The 13257-nt window shown below is 36.7% G+C and overlaps 2 protein-coding genes across 2 annotated transcripts in view; one reads left to right on the plus strand and one right to left on the minus strand.

Moving 5' to 3' along the window:
• The first annotated feature begins 2767 nt into the window (after nucleotides 1-2767).
• On the plus strand, nucleotides 2768-4799 carry pdzk1ip1 (PDZK1 interacting protein 1). The gene is made up of 4 exons (XM_042749230.1): nucleotides 2768-2928; nucleotides 3084-3198; nucleotides 3644-3709; nucleotides 4028-4799. The coding sequence occupies exons 1-4, from the start codon at nucleotides 2862-2864 to the stop codon at nucleotides 4098-4100; spliced, it is 321 nt and encodes a 106-aa protein (XP_042605164.1). The 5' UTR covers nucleotides 2768-2861; the 3' UTR covers nucleotides 4101-4799.
• The window catches only part of LOC109051290 (inaD-like protein), a 114376-nt gene continuing 105345 nt past the window's right edge, over nucleotides 4227-13257 (minus strand). Inside the window, 5 exon segments of the mRNA XM_042749231.1 lie at nucleotides 4227-6859; nucleotides 8884-9007; nucleotides 9122-9225; nucleotides 12848-12952; nucleotides 13135-13257. Coding sequence (XP_042605165.1) covers nucleotides 6713-6859; nucleotides 8884-9007; nucleotides 9122-9225; nucleotides 12848-12952; nucleotides 13135-13257 — 603 coding nt within the window. The 3' untranslated portion in view covers nucleotides 4227-6712.

The following is a 13257-nucleotide window of genomic DNA, read 5'->3' on the forward strand; positions in this document are numbered from 1 at the left end:
CCATAAATGGTGTTTATCCATTTTTTTATGTTAATTGTGCTTTTTCACCATAAATCTGCATAATAGTTATGGTAATTCGACAAAACATTGTTACCAAAGAGTACAAAAAAAGTATAAAAACAATGAAATAATAAATGATAAAAAAAATTAAAAATCAACCAATAAATAAATAAATATTAAAATGCATAATACTATATAATATTATATTTTAAACATAATATTTGGTGGAAAAAAGCGTATTTATTTATATAGATTTTTCACCGAAAATCACCATAATATATATTTTTTTGATGCTTAGACAAAAATGTTCACCAAACAGCATTAAATAAAAAATAAATCACCATAAATAAATAATAAGCAAATATAAATGATAATTAAATAAAAAAAAATACTAAACTTGATTTATTTGTGATGATTTTTGTCATTTTCGGAGCTCAGTGTTTATATAAATACTGTATGGAAAAGAGCAGTCAATACAATCTAGAAAAATAACTTTTGGAATGACATAACTGCGAGTAAGTGATGACAAAACTGTCATTTTATAAAGTGTTAAATAAGCTTCATTGTAGCTCTGAATCAAAATGCACTATTATATTTAATTATTATAACATGACCATGTCTCATTTATCTCATTTATTAAGTAAACCACACTCTAAACAATTCCATTGTGGACTCAACAAGTTAAAACAAGTTCTGTGCCGCTCAATTAGAGCTTTATTCATCCACTGAAGATTAGTCAGATCTTCAATCGTATCCGCTTCCCATGAATACTAAAGTCATGTGACACACAGGCCCATGTGCATCCCACCAGAGATTCAACACAGCATCAAACACTCTTATTCTATTAAGTCCCTTCATTCATCTCAAATGCCAATGCTCTCGCTCTTGAAATGATGGGCTGGTTGTACGTATTCAATCAGGGATTTTTGACGCCATCTTTTCCCTTTTTAATTAACTGCGGCGTAGTCGCTATCCGCCTTTTTCCCAGCAGTGACCCCAAACCGGAGGATACCGGAGGAGCTTCAACCTGGACGGATCTCAAAGGAGCCCCATCACAACAAAAAAACATGCTCACCGACCTATAAAGACCACCATTATTCTGAGATAACTAGACAAGGGGGGAGAGTATTCAATTAAAAAGCCCCTCCTTCTGGGACAAGGACGTCCCAGTGAACCTCCCAGAGGTCTGGTTCTCAGAGGCAGGATGGGCCAGTGGAAAGAGTCTCCTCTGGGGTCTCTCATGGCTATCTACCACACCATCAGCTGAAGTGGCTCCCTTGGGGAGTGGGCTGGTATTTTACGTGAGGTGTTAATGAGTGGGCAGAGCCCTTTTTTCTAGTTATAAAGCGGTGCTAATTTCCTCTGGGCTGCGAGACGCTCATGTGTCCCTTGAGTCCAGAGGGGCGGATCGTGGTCTTCGTCCAACTCCGCCTCTTTTTCTCTGTTTTGGTCTGTTAATCATTTACTCTGTCACTCTATAAGTGCGCACTCTCATGTGCACTCATCTCTTGTGGTTTAATACGAGAGGATGAAGATGGTCAGCAATGCCCTCAAGTTCAAACAAACTTGTCATTCATCAACTTTAAGTTGTTGTGGGTTAGTCAAGTGAGCTAAGGACTAGTTTACCCAAAAATGAACATTGGCTGAAAACGTACCAACCGTTGGGTCATCCAGTCTGTTCTTCATTAGAACAGATTTGGAGAAAATGAGCATTGCATCACTTGCTCACACATGGATCCTCTGCAGTGAATGGGTGCCGTCAGAATGAGAGTCCAATCAATAATCCACAAGTAATCCACACAACTCCAGTCCATCGATTAACATCTTGTGAAGTGAAATGCTGCATGTTTGTAAGAAACAAATCCATCTTTAAGACATTTGTAACATCAAGCATTTGCTTCTGGCTAAAATATGAATCCTCCAGTGAAAAAGCAGCTGAATCAGGAGAGAAATATACACAGATTGAGCACTGCTTACAAGCAAAAACAGTCCAAACAGTTCTTAAATATGGATTTTGAGGTGAGAAGACAACAGTGGATGGACTTTTTCACTGGAGGAAGTGTTATTATGGATTATGGACTGGTGTTTTTGACAGAATTGTGACAGTTTATGTCTTAAAGTGAATGCCTTGATGGATTTGTTTCCTACAAACAGGCAGCTTTCACTTCACAAGACATTAACTGATGGACTGGAGTCATGTAAATTACTTTACTGGATTATTATGTTTTTATTAGCTCTTTGGACTCTCATTTTGATGGCACCCATTCAGAGGATCCAATTAGCCTACAGATAGTTCGGTCGTTCATTGTTGTTGTTGTTGTTTTTTTTTTTAGCAAAACTGTAACTTCCACGGCAGCAATGTGGCACTGGTGGGTTTAATGTGTCAAACAGCCATTCAGATATCTATTACTAATTGAAAACCATGCAATTCTAACCAGACAAATTCCCTTATCGTTCAAATCTAAAGACTCAAGGTTTATGAAGCGTCTTCACTTATAAAACCTGTGCGGAGATAGGACTTTCTCCACTGGATTAAAAACTCTACCGTCATATAACAAACAAAACAAGTATTTATGATAGCAATGAATATTTATAGCTGCTATCAGATATCACTGGGATAACAGGTGAATCAGATTTAATCAGATCAGTCCCACCCGTCACATCTCTCTTATTCCTTTGTGATTGCTAAATATCATGCAGTGGGTAAATGATTGACTGGATTTATACCACGGGGTGTTGTCTTTTCTTCCATGGAAATTCAGATAGCCTAACTGTTTCCTGGTAAGAGAAAGGATATAAGTCTTTACTTGAGCAGTTGTGTACATTTCATCAAACAATCGCGCACCTGAAGAGGAATAAACATGGGGAAATCAGTCACTGTGGTTCACTGGCTTCTGCTCACGCTGGGACTAGTTGCGGCTCAAGCAGGTAAAGTCTGAACAGATGTTTGGTTTTTGGAGGGAAATTTAGAAATTTGGAAAACAGCATAACTTGAGTATATTATAGTAAGAGCCAGTGCTCAATTGCAATAGTTTTATATATTCTAACGTACAGTTTTTGTATTATGGCGCATGTTTTTGTAGAGAAAGCAGAGCAAGTGCTGCCAAACTGGCTTACGGGAATCATTGCCGTTGGTGTGTTCTTCTTTCTGATCTTCGTCACCTTCCTTGTAAACAAAGCCTGGTGTGAAACTCCAAGGTAAATATCTGCTTCAATTTCAACACCCTACCAAAAACGGTAGCAATTTTAACAATAAAGGGACAAAGTTGAACTAAAAATGAATATTTGTCAACATTTACTCACGCTCTTGTTGTTCCAAACCTGTATGACTTTCTTCTGCACAACACAAAATCATTTTGAAGAACTTAAAGTTAATGGGATCCAAAAAACAAAACAAAACAAGTCAGTCATAAATGTGAGTAGGCCTGTAATATAGGCCTACCAGAACTCTCTCTTTATCTATGAAATCCTTGATTTTCTAATCAATAATAGGCTGACATGTCTGATGATGGTTATTGTAAAGTCTCTTAAAACATGTTTACCTAGGCTATCTTTATATTTCATGTAACACACATTTTATTTAGCAATTGGTTTACGAAATCTGGTCTGTGTAAACATTTTAATCCATCTTTGTTGACTTAAGCAAACCAGAAGCAGTACCCATTGAATACGCCATGACCAATGTATCAACCCGTCTTGACGCAGTCAGGTAATAATACCTCAATATTACAGCCATTATAAAGCTTAGAGTGATTCAAGCCTATAAAAAGATACACTATCATTAATGATACCGCTCATGAGAAATGTTTATATGGCCTGAAATTATCTTCAGACAGAATAAACGCCTCACCTGATGCTTTATGCTAAGCATGATGTTCCTGAAATGATTCTCATTGCGAAAGATTTAATGTTTAAAATGTTGAAATTTAATCTCAGTGATTAAAACATAAATGGAAAAGATTTAACAATCCCAAACCACTTAAAAGTTAATGCATTAAAAACCATAACAGAAACAACTGTTTTTCAGGAGCATCGACGACCCTAACGCATACGAGAACGCGATTGTTCACCAAACCGATGAAAAAGCGACTGAGATGTAGACTAATCTCAAGGAAACGTCCACAACCAGTCAGCACGCCATGTTAACCTTATTTTTTTGTTGTTGTAATAAGTTATAATACAAACACCATACAAATCTTAGCACAGACCTCTTTAAATTATATTTAAAAAAACATTTTAATATAATATCAGACATTCAGTATATCACTTGTTGTGCAGACCTCTTTAAATAATATTTAAAAAAAATTCAATAATAGGCCCTAATATTAATAAAATCATATATGCTACCATTCAAAAATCTTGGTTTGGTAGGATTTTTAAATGTTTTTGTAGGTTGCATACATTATAATGCTATTTTAATATGCATTTTAAATGTAATTTTTTTCCTGTGATGCAAAGCTAAGTTTTACGCAGTCTTTATTACAATCTTCAGTGTCATATGTTCTGATTTGCTGTCCAAGAAACAATTATTTTCAATGTTGAAAACAGTTGTGCTGCTTAATATTTTAGTAAAATATTTTATTGTTAAAACAAATGTTACCATTGCTAATCTTTTAAATGGTAGTGCATGTAAAACCATCACAGAAATGGCTGGTGTGTATGTTTTTTGTTTAAATAATGCTTAAAATAAAACCATTAAGAATTTCGAAGTCAAAAGATGCTTAAAATGAAAATAACTTTATTTTCTGACACTTCAGATAAATTCTACTTTTCCAAAATAAAGTAACAGACCATAATGACCACTTGTTTGTTTTGCAGATGTTCATAAATCAGCCTTATCTCAGGATTAGATCTGTATCTAATGTATGAATTTAGCTAAATGGTTTCTTTGGACACTGACAGAAAAATGGCAGATATAAAGGTGTTACTACTCGAGTCATCTGAGTGGAAGCCGGTTTTTGTGGTTCACAGCCCAAATGTAAAGATCTAGCAGAAGGTAGCAGACTGAGGCATTGCATTTCTTTAAGGAGAAAGGGGAAGACAGGCATAGCAGATACAGGCAATCTTTTTAAAGGGACATAGCGCTGAACAGTTCAGAACATACTGTCCACATGGCACAAAAATTCAAGAGGCATCATATGATGTGCTTACGAAATCCTAGTGGAAGAGACGGTCTAGACGAGGCTTCCACGTGCTGTCTACAACCGAAAGTCTCTGAAGAGCCTGCTACACTTCCTCTAGGAGAGAGACTGACACAGGATATCCTCATATTGTGACATACAGACACACACAGTGTCAAACTAGAATGTGCGAGACATCTCCATAAAGACAAAAGCAATGCAAAAAAGCCCTAAAAAAGGAAATAAATTACATATTTACACTAAAATGATAGACGTGTGCAATTGAATTACAAATGGAATTACAAAAATGTAAAAAAAAAAACAACTATGTTATGCATTTCTGTGAATCTCAATACACCGTAACAAAATAATAGAGTGGAATAGTTCTCCCAAAAATGTCATTGTCATCATTTATGTCGTTCCAAACTCATATGACTTAATTTCTTCTGTGGAACCTAAAAGGAGATATTTTGATACTTTTCCATACAATGAAAGTGAATGGGGACTGGGCGGTTGCACTCAAAAAAAATGCAAAACAAAAAAAACACATCTTGTGTGCTATTTTTAAGACTTGAAGCCAAATACTAGCTCTTTTAAAATAACTAAATGAAATTTTAATTTCAGAGATAAATTTGAAGTGAAAACTACTTATAAAATATAGCTGTGTATGAAAAATTGCCTGAAATTTTAAGTGAAAAACACTTTAAAATATTCCTCACACAAAACTATCATACAACCTTAATAGTCGTGAAATGTGGCGCACAACTTTCACAAAAACTCCAGAATCCACCCACTTTCATTGTAAGGAAGAGAGCAGCATTAACATTCTGCAAAATATCTTATTTTTAGCTCCACAGAAGAAAGAGTAATACAGATTTGAAGCAACATCAGGGAAGTTTTCCATCTTCTTGCGAACTATTTCTTTAAGTATTCACAAAGCTACCCTGCAACGTAAAAAACCTGATTGAAATGATCCTAATATGTAATACTAGCTATACAAAACATCCCAGTACAATCTGATCTGCCCGTTCCAAGGCACATCTGTCTTCCCTTATTATTAACGCTCGTCCATGAATTCATCTACACACAACATACAACTCAACTGATTCCTTAAAAATAGGGCGGGTTTCCCAGTAGGTTGTGTACTTGTGCGTTTTAATTGAAAAAATGATCAGGACGACCACATTAGAAGTTATTGTATATGGACTGAAAGGATAATTACAAACAAATTGCGTGTGTTTGTGTCGTGCTTCTGCTACTTTAATTTTTCCTCCTGGTCTTGAGTTACCAGCACTCATTTCATCAAAATAACCTTCTTTAATATTGCCCCATAATTCACAAACTCACCATCACCAGTGGGAAGGCTACATATCCGTGATTAAAACAAAGACGACACAAACATTTCCCTTTATGAGTATTTCTCATTGATTTCGATACCAGGTGCACAAACAGTAACAGGGTGAAGTTTAAACGATCGAGTGCAAATAAGGAAGTAAGTTGGCTGAATAACAGCCGCTGCTGATGCAAAGAGTCTCTTAAGACATGTGAATGGAATGTGTGTGTTTCAGTGGATGTAGTCCTTAGTGTGTTTGTTAGGAGAGGACGGACAGCGTGACGCTTCCCCGCTGCTTCTTCAGTATGGCCACGGCCTGCTCGTGTGTGACGCCCTCCAGACTCTCTCCATTGACCGTCAGCAGCTGGTCGCCACGCTTCAGACGCCCATCTACCGCTGCTGCCCCCTATAGGTAAGAGGAGGACAGGATTACTTAATCATTTACAGAATTAAAGGTGACCAACTGACCAGTATTACTCTCCATAATGCAGATTATTAAAGGGTTAGTTCACCCCAAAATGAAAATTCTCTCATTAATTAGTCACCTTCGTGTCGTTCTAAACCCATAAGACTTTCTCAGAACACAAATTAAGATATTTTTGATGAAATCCGAGAGCTTTCTGAACCTGCATAGACAGCAGCTCAACTGAAATGTCCCTAGACCCAGAAACGTAGTAAGGAAATCGACAAAACAGTCCATGTGACATCAGTGGCTCAACTTCAATTTTCAGAAGCTAGGAGAACATTTTGATTTTTTTGTGCACAAAAAAAAAAAAAAAATGACATGATTTATTCAACTATTCTTCTCCCTGAGTTTTGCCGTCTTCCACCATTTTGGAGAGTACCATGATGCATATGCGCATTTTCCCCAGAACGTAAATCAGCGTTGTTCACGTTCAGGAGAAAACGCGTGCATGCTGAATGCAAACAACGCTGATTTACGTTCTGGGGAAAATGCGCATATGCGTCATGGTACTCTACCAAAATGGTGGAAGAAGGCAACTCGGGGAGAAGAATGGTTGAATAAATCATGTTATTTTTGTTTTCTTGGAGCACAAAAAGTATTCTTGTTGATGTTGAGCCACTGATGTCACATGGACTGTTTTATCGATGTCCTTACTATGTTTCTGGGTCTAGGAACATTTCAGTTGAGCTGCTGTCTATGCAGGGTCAGAAAGCTCTCGGATTTCATCAAAAATATCTTAATTTGTGTTCTGAGAAAGTCTTATGTGTTTGGAACGACATGAGGGCGAGTAATTAATGACACTTTTCATTTTGGGGTGAACTAACCCTTTAAATGTACCAAATGTTTAGAAATATCCTTATATAGTATTATATTTATAATATTAAATATAATGGACTATTATTATCAATAAATATTACTATATATAAATTATATTTAAATTACTTTCATATTTTCAAATACGTTTTCTTTGAACAATATGTCAGTGCAAGACTTTCACAGACCGCCAGTGGGGTTGGAAGAGTCATCAGAAGAATCATTTCACATAAACACAAAACATATTGTATTTAGGTGAATATGAAGTGTTTGACACGAGTCATCTCTGGTTATGTTCTTGTGAAACAGAGCTCTATGCTGCCTCCTGGTGGCCAGAGCATGACCAGAGATGGACAGTCTGCACATAGCAATGTGCTGTAGAAAAAAACATTTCTTGTCTGTTTTACACATCCATCTTTTCATACTGTACAGATGTTATATGCAGGGTTCTGGATATATTTTAGCAAAAATATGCAAGTATGTGAAAGGATTTCAATTTAACAGCCTATATATCTTAAATTATATAGATTTACTAGAAGAGTTACTACATATCAGTGTTATTTATTTATTATTTTGAATTAGCCTTTATTTTTACAAAAAAAGTTTTCATTTTAATTAGTTCAAGTTTTAATTTTGTGTTTCTATCATTTTTTTTCATCATATATATATATATATATATATATATATATATATATATATATATATATATATATATATATTTTTTTTTTTTTTTTTGAGTTTTTAAAACAAAAAAATTTAGTAATTCAAACAAAACATTTAATTTACAATAAAACAAAACATTTGAGTTTTTTTTGATAAAACAAAAAAAAAATATGTTGTTTTATTTCAGCTTTTTTCAATTGGCAAAAATAATTAATTAATTAACAATAACAACACTGCTACTATCTAATCTAACTATCTATCTATCCATCCATGAAGAGAGTAACTGTTTAATCAATATAAATTAATATTATAAATTACAAATAAACATTTAGCTGGATTCAAAGCTGTGTTGTCCATGAGTAACAAGTCTCAGTTTATCAGAGCGTTTAGACCTCGGTTCTGATTTGAATGTCTAATTTCATGGCCGATGTCATGTGTCCAAATGTGTTTAGTTTCATTTAATCTGCAAATGATCCTGCAGGAATTACCTTGCTGAAGACTGTTTTGACGTAGATGGGAAGATCTCCATGTGGACTCCCAAAGCCGCCCACGATGCTGAAGCCCAGCCCCTCTGAGCCCTTCTCCAGAGTGATGGTCTTTGGCTTGGGTGTCCTGTCAATATGACACACACACAGAAAATTTAATCATATATAATAAACGGAGAATTCTGTAACGGAATGTTTAAGGTCAAACAGGAAGTGTTGTTGCCATGGTGATGTCACTCACTCTGGTTCCACCGGCCGGACCTCTGGATTGGTGCTGGGGGTGGAGCTACTGGACAGACTCTCCACCTGACTGGCTATGGCACTGATGTTGGTGTCGGCAACCACCTGTCAATCACAGACGGACACGGTCGAACATTTAAAGCAAATAAATGACTCAGTCTTGAAAGTGTGTTTTCTTCCATTTAGATGTGTATGTTTTCACAAATGACTGTCTGCATGTAGATAACAGGAAACTGCTCTCTATGTTGTGTGTGTTTGGCACTGAAATGTATGCCAACAATCCTTTAATGTTCTTCTTGGTGACTGTTGGAGACCGATTGCTCAGCCGCTGTTCATCAAACCTCTCTCTCCCTCACCAGATTCAAAAATGCCTTTTTCTGTCATGTTTCATTTCAATTTTCCTCTTCCATTAAACTCTGGGCTGGCTATGAGGGCAGTGGCATATTAATTTGCATATTTAATTAATGGCAAAGCAATTAAAAGTAAAATACAAAACAATAAACAAAAGCTAATTAATGAATGAGTCAACAACAACCGTGAAACACTCCCAAGTCGTCACCCTCGCTATCTTCACCTACACCTACTGAGAGAAAGAAAGAAAGAAAAAGAAGAAAGCGATAAAAAAAGAGTGAGAAAAAAGAAAGAAGGAAAGAAAGAGAGGCTGAAAAAAGAAATAAAGAGATGAAAAAGAAAGTGACAAAAGAAAAATTAAAGAGGATGAAAAAAGAAGAGACAAGAGTGATAAAAGAGCGGGAAAACACGAAAAGAGATAAACAGAAATAAAGAATGAATAAGTGTGTTAAAAGAATGAAGAAAGGGAAGTAAAAAAAAAAGAAAGAAATAAAGGAGTAAGACAAGAAAGAAAGAAAGAAATTGGTTGGTTGGTTGCTAAGGTGTGCTATTTATTGCCAATAAATGACTGATAAACCCAATTTATTAAACAAGACTTATTTAACGCCCAGGCCGCTGTGATGCAGTTGTTACAGTAGGTGGTGTTCTAGCTTTCTGAGAAGTTTTAGTATGTTGCTATGCCACTAATTTGAGTGGTTTATAAAAAATTACATTGTGGCTACTAATCTGTTGCTAGGGTCTTCAGAGTAGTTGCCTGGGCACTGAAATGCAATGCAATTTTTGAATGTTCCAAGCAGTATTTACTATACTGCTCTGCCACTGTTAAGGCGTTGGCATGCTGTTGCTAGGGTGTTCTGAGTTCTGATGTTTGCATTTGTGAAAATGGAAAATATATATACATACATACATATATACACACATATGTACAGTATGTGTGTGTATATATATATATATATATATATATATCTATATATATATATATATATACACACACACACATATATATATATATATATATATATATATATATATATACATATATATATACACACACACACACACAAATTAAATCAAAAAAGGGAGAAAGCTAGAGATGAAGTGGGAGTTGGTGAGAGATATATGCTTCAGTTGGGTGGAACAACTAAACTTCTCAATGCACATTAGCAGAATGACAAAACAATATCAAATTGTCTGATTTCTGTGACATGAGTAATAGCATAGGGCATTACATATGTCCAATTAAACATATAGCAGCCAGAGAGAGAGAGAGAGAGAGAGAGAGAGACAGAGAGAGAGAGAGAGAGAGAGAGAGAGAGAGAGAGAGAGTGTCTGCTCTCAAATGAATGAAGAGGGAATGAGTGAGAGAGAGAGAATGAGAGAGTATGTGTGTGAGAGAGAGAGCTAAACAATAATTGCTCTCTGAGCTGCTGTAATCAGGGCTTTGCAGGCTGGGCTCCCCTGTTTAAAAGCCCTGTGCATTCCTCCTGGAACAGCGCAGATAACGGCACATTTGCATAAAGGACTGGGATTATCTGGCAACCCGTGCGCAACTGCCGCACAGCTGCACGTGGCTGATAACAGTCCAGTGACACAGCACCAACCACTCACACACTCACTACTGTGAGTCCAAACAAACATGTGCTCACACACATACACAGCGCACTGTCCTTCGATACACCGACGACTCCGCTAACACACACTGATAACCGTACAGAACATACACACACACGACGGCTCTGCATAGCAATAACAGCACACAATACAAGCGTGTATACACACATCAACCAAACCTCATACACTAAAAAAAAAAACAATACACAACACACAAAAAAAAAAAAAAAAAAAAAAAAAAAAAAAACCTCATGGTATTCTCAATATGGCGACCTTCGTATCTGATATCCATCAACAAATGCTAACATATACAAACTCCACATGCTATATCAAGCTAGCTGTGGGTTACGTGAAATTTATGGGGAATAAGAAGAAACCCACCAAACGACTTAAAATGTTCAGCATAAATGTGGGGGATATCGCGCGCCACACAAGACGGGTCGAGGGTCTGTTCAGCGCCAACAGCTTCTTTAAAGCTCGAGTTCAACCCACGGACTGTCTGGTGTGATCCTGTTAACAAGTACAGTATTTTTAAATCACATTACTTAATTTGTTTTTGACATTAGCTAGCAAGCGAGCGGGAACGCTGTAGCTAATGTAAATCGTAGGTTGCGCGCTTGGCAGCCTTGGCACTTCATTAAACTAGTTCATCCAAAATTGTTTACAGACGAAGAGTCGGGAATGTACCAGTATGTAAATTAATACACTTCTAGCTAATAAAGCTAGCTTTCACAAATCGCTCTGTTGCGAAGAATTCACGATGTAACTGTAGCTACAGTAAGCTTTCTCTATCAGATCAATTGCTATCATGTCAGCGCAGTAATTTGAAGTAAATCTCACTGAGCAAGTTAATTAAAATAAGTAACGCAAATATAACGCATTAATGCACTTTACGTTTCAACAATGGACCATGCTTTTGCTGAAATAGTCATGCCTGCATTTGCGAAGGTACTGTATGTTTTGGCCCAAAGGTATTTAAAACCCATTCACATCAAGAACGATAACTATAAAGATAACTTTTACTGTAATATTAACATCCACCCCAGCGTATGATAAGCGTGAACTGCAGTTTTGTCATCTTTCACTTTAATAAATGCTCAAACTCTTTAAAGCAAAATGGATTCTGGTTGGCTGCCTATGGTTTTATCATTCATCAGCTGGAAAAATCAGTCTGAAAATGATTCCAACAGAATTGTTTCTTTGTGCCGTTATCGTTACAGTTGATATAGTAGCACGACTTTTAAAACTATATTGTTATCGTTATAATTATAGCCATCGTCCTTGGTGTTAACAGGCCTTTAGCCAGAAATGGTTTGCTTGCTTTGTGCGGTCTACATTATAAGCAATGCCGCTGCAAATAGTAAACAATTGAAAGTTGGCCGCTGGAATGCCACTCTCTCATGAACGTGCATACGACAGTTAGCGAAAGCTAGAGATTACATTTTATAAAGTAAATAAGGATATTTTTCTTACACAAATGCATCACTTCAGAAGGCCTTTATTAACCCCCCGGAGCAGTGTGGAGCACTTTTTATGATGCATGGATGCACTTTTTTGGGCTTCAAAATCTCGACCCCTAATCACTGCCATTATAAAGCTTGGAAGAGCCAGGACATTTTTTTAAATAACAGACTGTATTCATCTGAAAGAAGAAAGTAATACACACCTAAGATTGCTTGAGGGTGAGTAAAGCATGGGTTAATTTTCATTTTTGGGTGAACTATCCCTTTAACGAACAAAGAGTGTTATTGAGTTTAACATGTACCTGGAGGACGATGGTGCCGTAAGCATTCTTCAGCATATTTACGACGTCCCCATGAGTCAAGCCATCCAGAGACTGAGAGTTGATGCTCACAATCCTGTCACCTACCTAAGAGAGGTACATTAAAGGAAAGAAAATCCATTCACACTGATAAAAACCCAATTCTCAGCAGTGCCCTTCACACCCAAACCACTGTATGATGCTTAATCAATAACTCTCGGCCTGATTTACACAGGTCAAAAGTAGAAAATGAGCAACAGAAAGGAACGGAAAAGGCAAGGATGCCGTACTTTGAGGCGATGTGTCCTGGCAGCCACACCGTTGGCCTGGATCATGGCGATGAAGATGGGGATGTCGCCCAGTGGACTGCCCTTACCACCCGCTATACTGACACCCAAAGCATCGTTGGGACC

This window comes from Cyprinus carpio, chromosome B22, assembly GCF_018340385.1.
Source record: "Cyprinus carpio isolate SPL01 chromosome B22, ASM1834038v1, whole genome shotgun sequence".
Lineage (NCBI taxonomy): Eukaryota > Metazoa > Chordata > Actinopteri > Cypriniformes > Cyprinidae > Cyprinus > Cyprinus carpio.

Bases quoted from the DNA above. Each gene is read 5' to 3' on its own strand.
- pdzk1ip1 (XM_042749230.1), top strand. From the start codon at position 2,862: ATGGGGAAATCAGTCACTGTGGTTCACTGGCTTCTGCTCACGCTGGGA. The intron at 2,929-3,083 runs GTAAAGTCTGAA...ATGTTTTTGTAG, and splicing joins ACTAGTTGCGGCTCAAGCAG to AGAAAGCAGAGCAAGTGCTG. The intron at 3,199-3,643 runs GTAAATATCTGC...TGTTGACTTAAG, and splicing joins GCCTGGTGTGAAACTCCAAG to CAAACCAGAAGCAGTACCCA.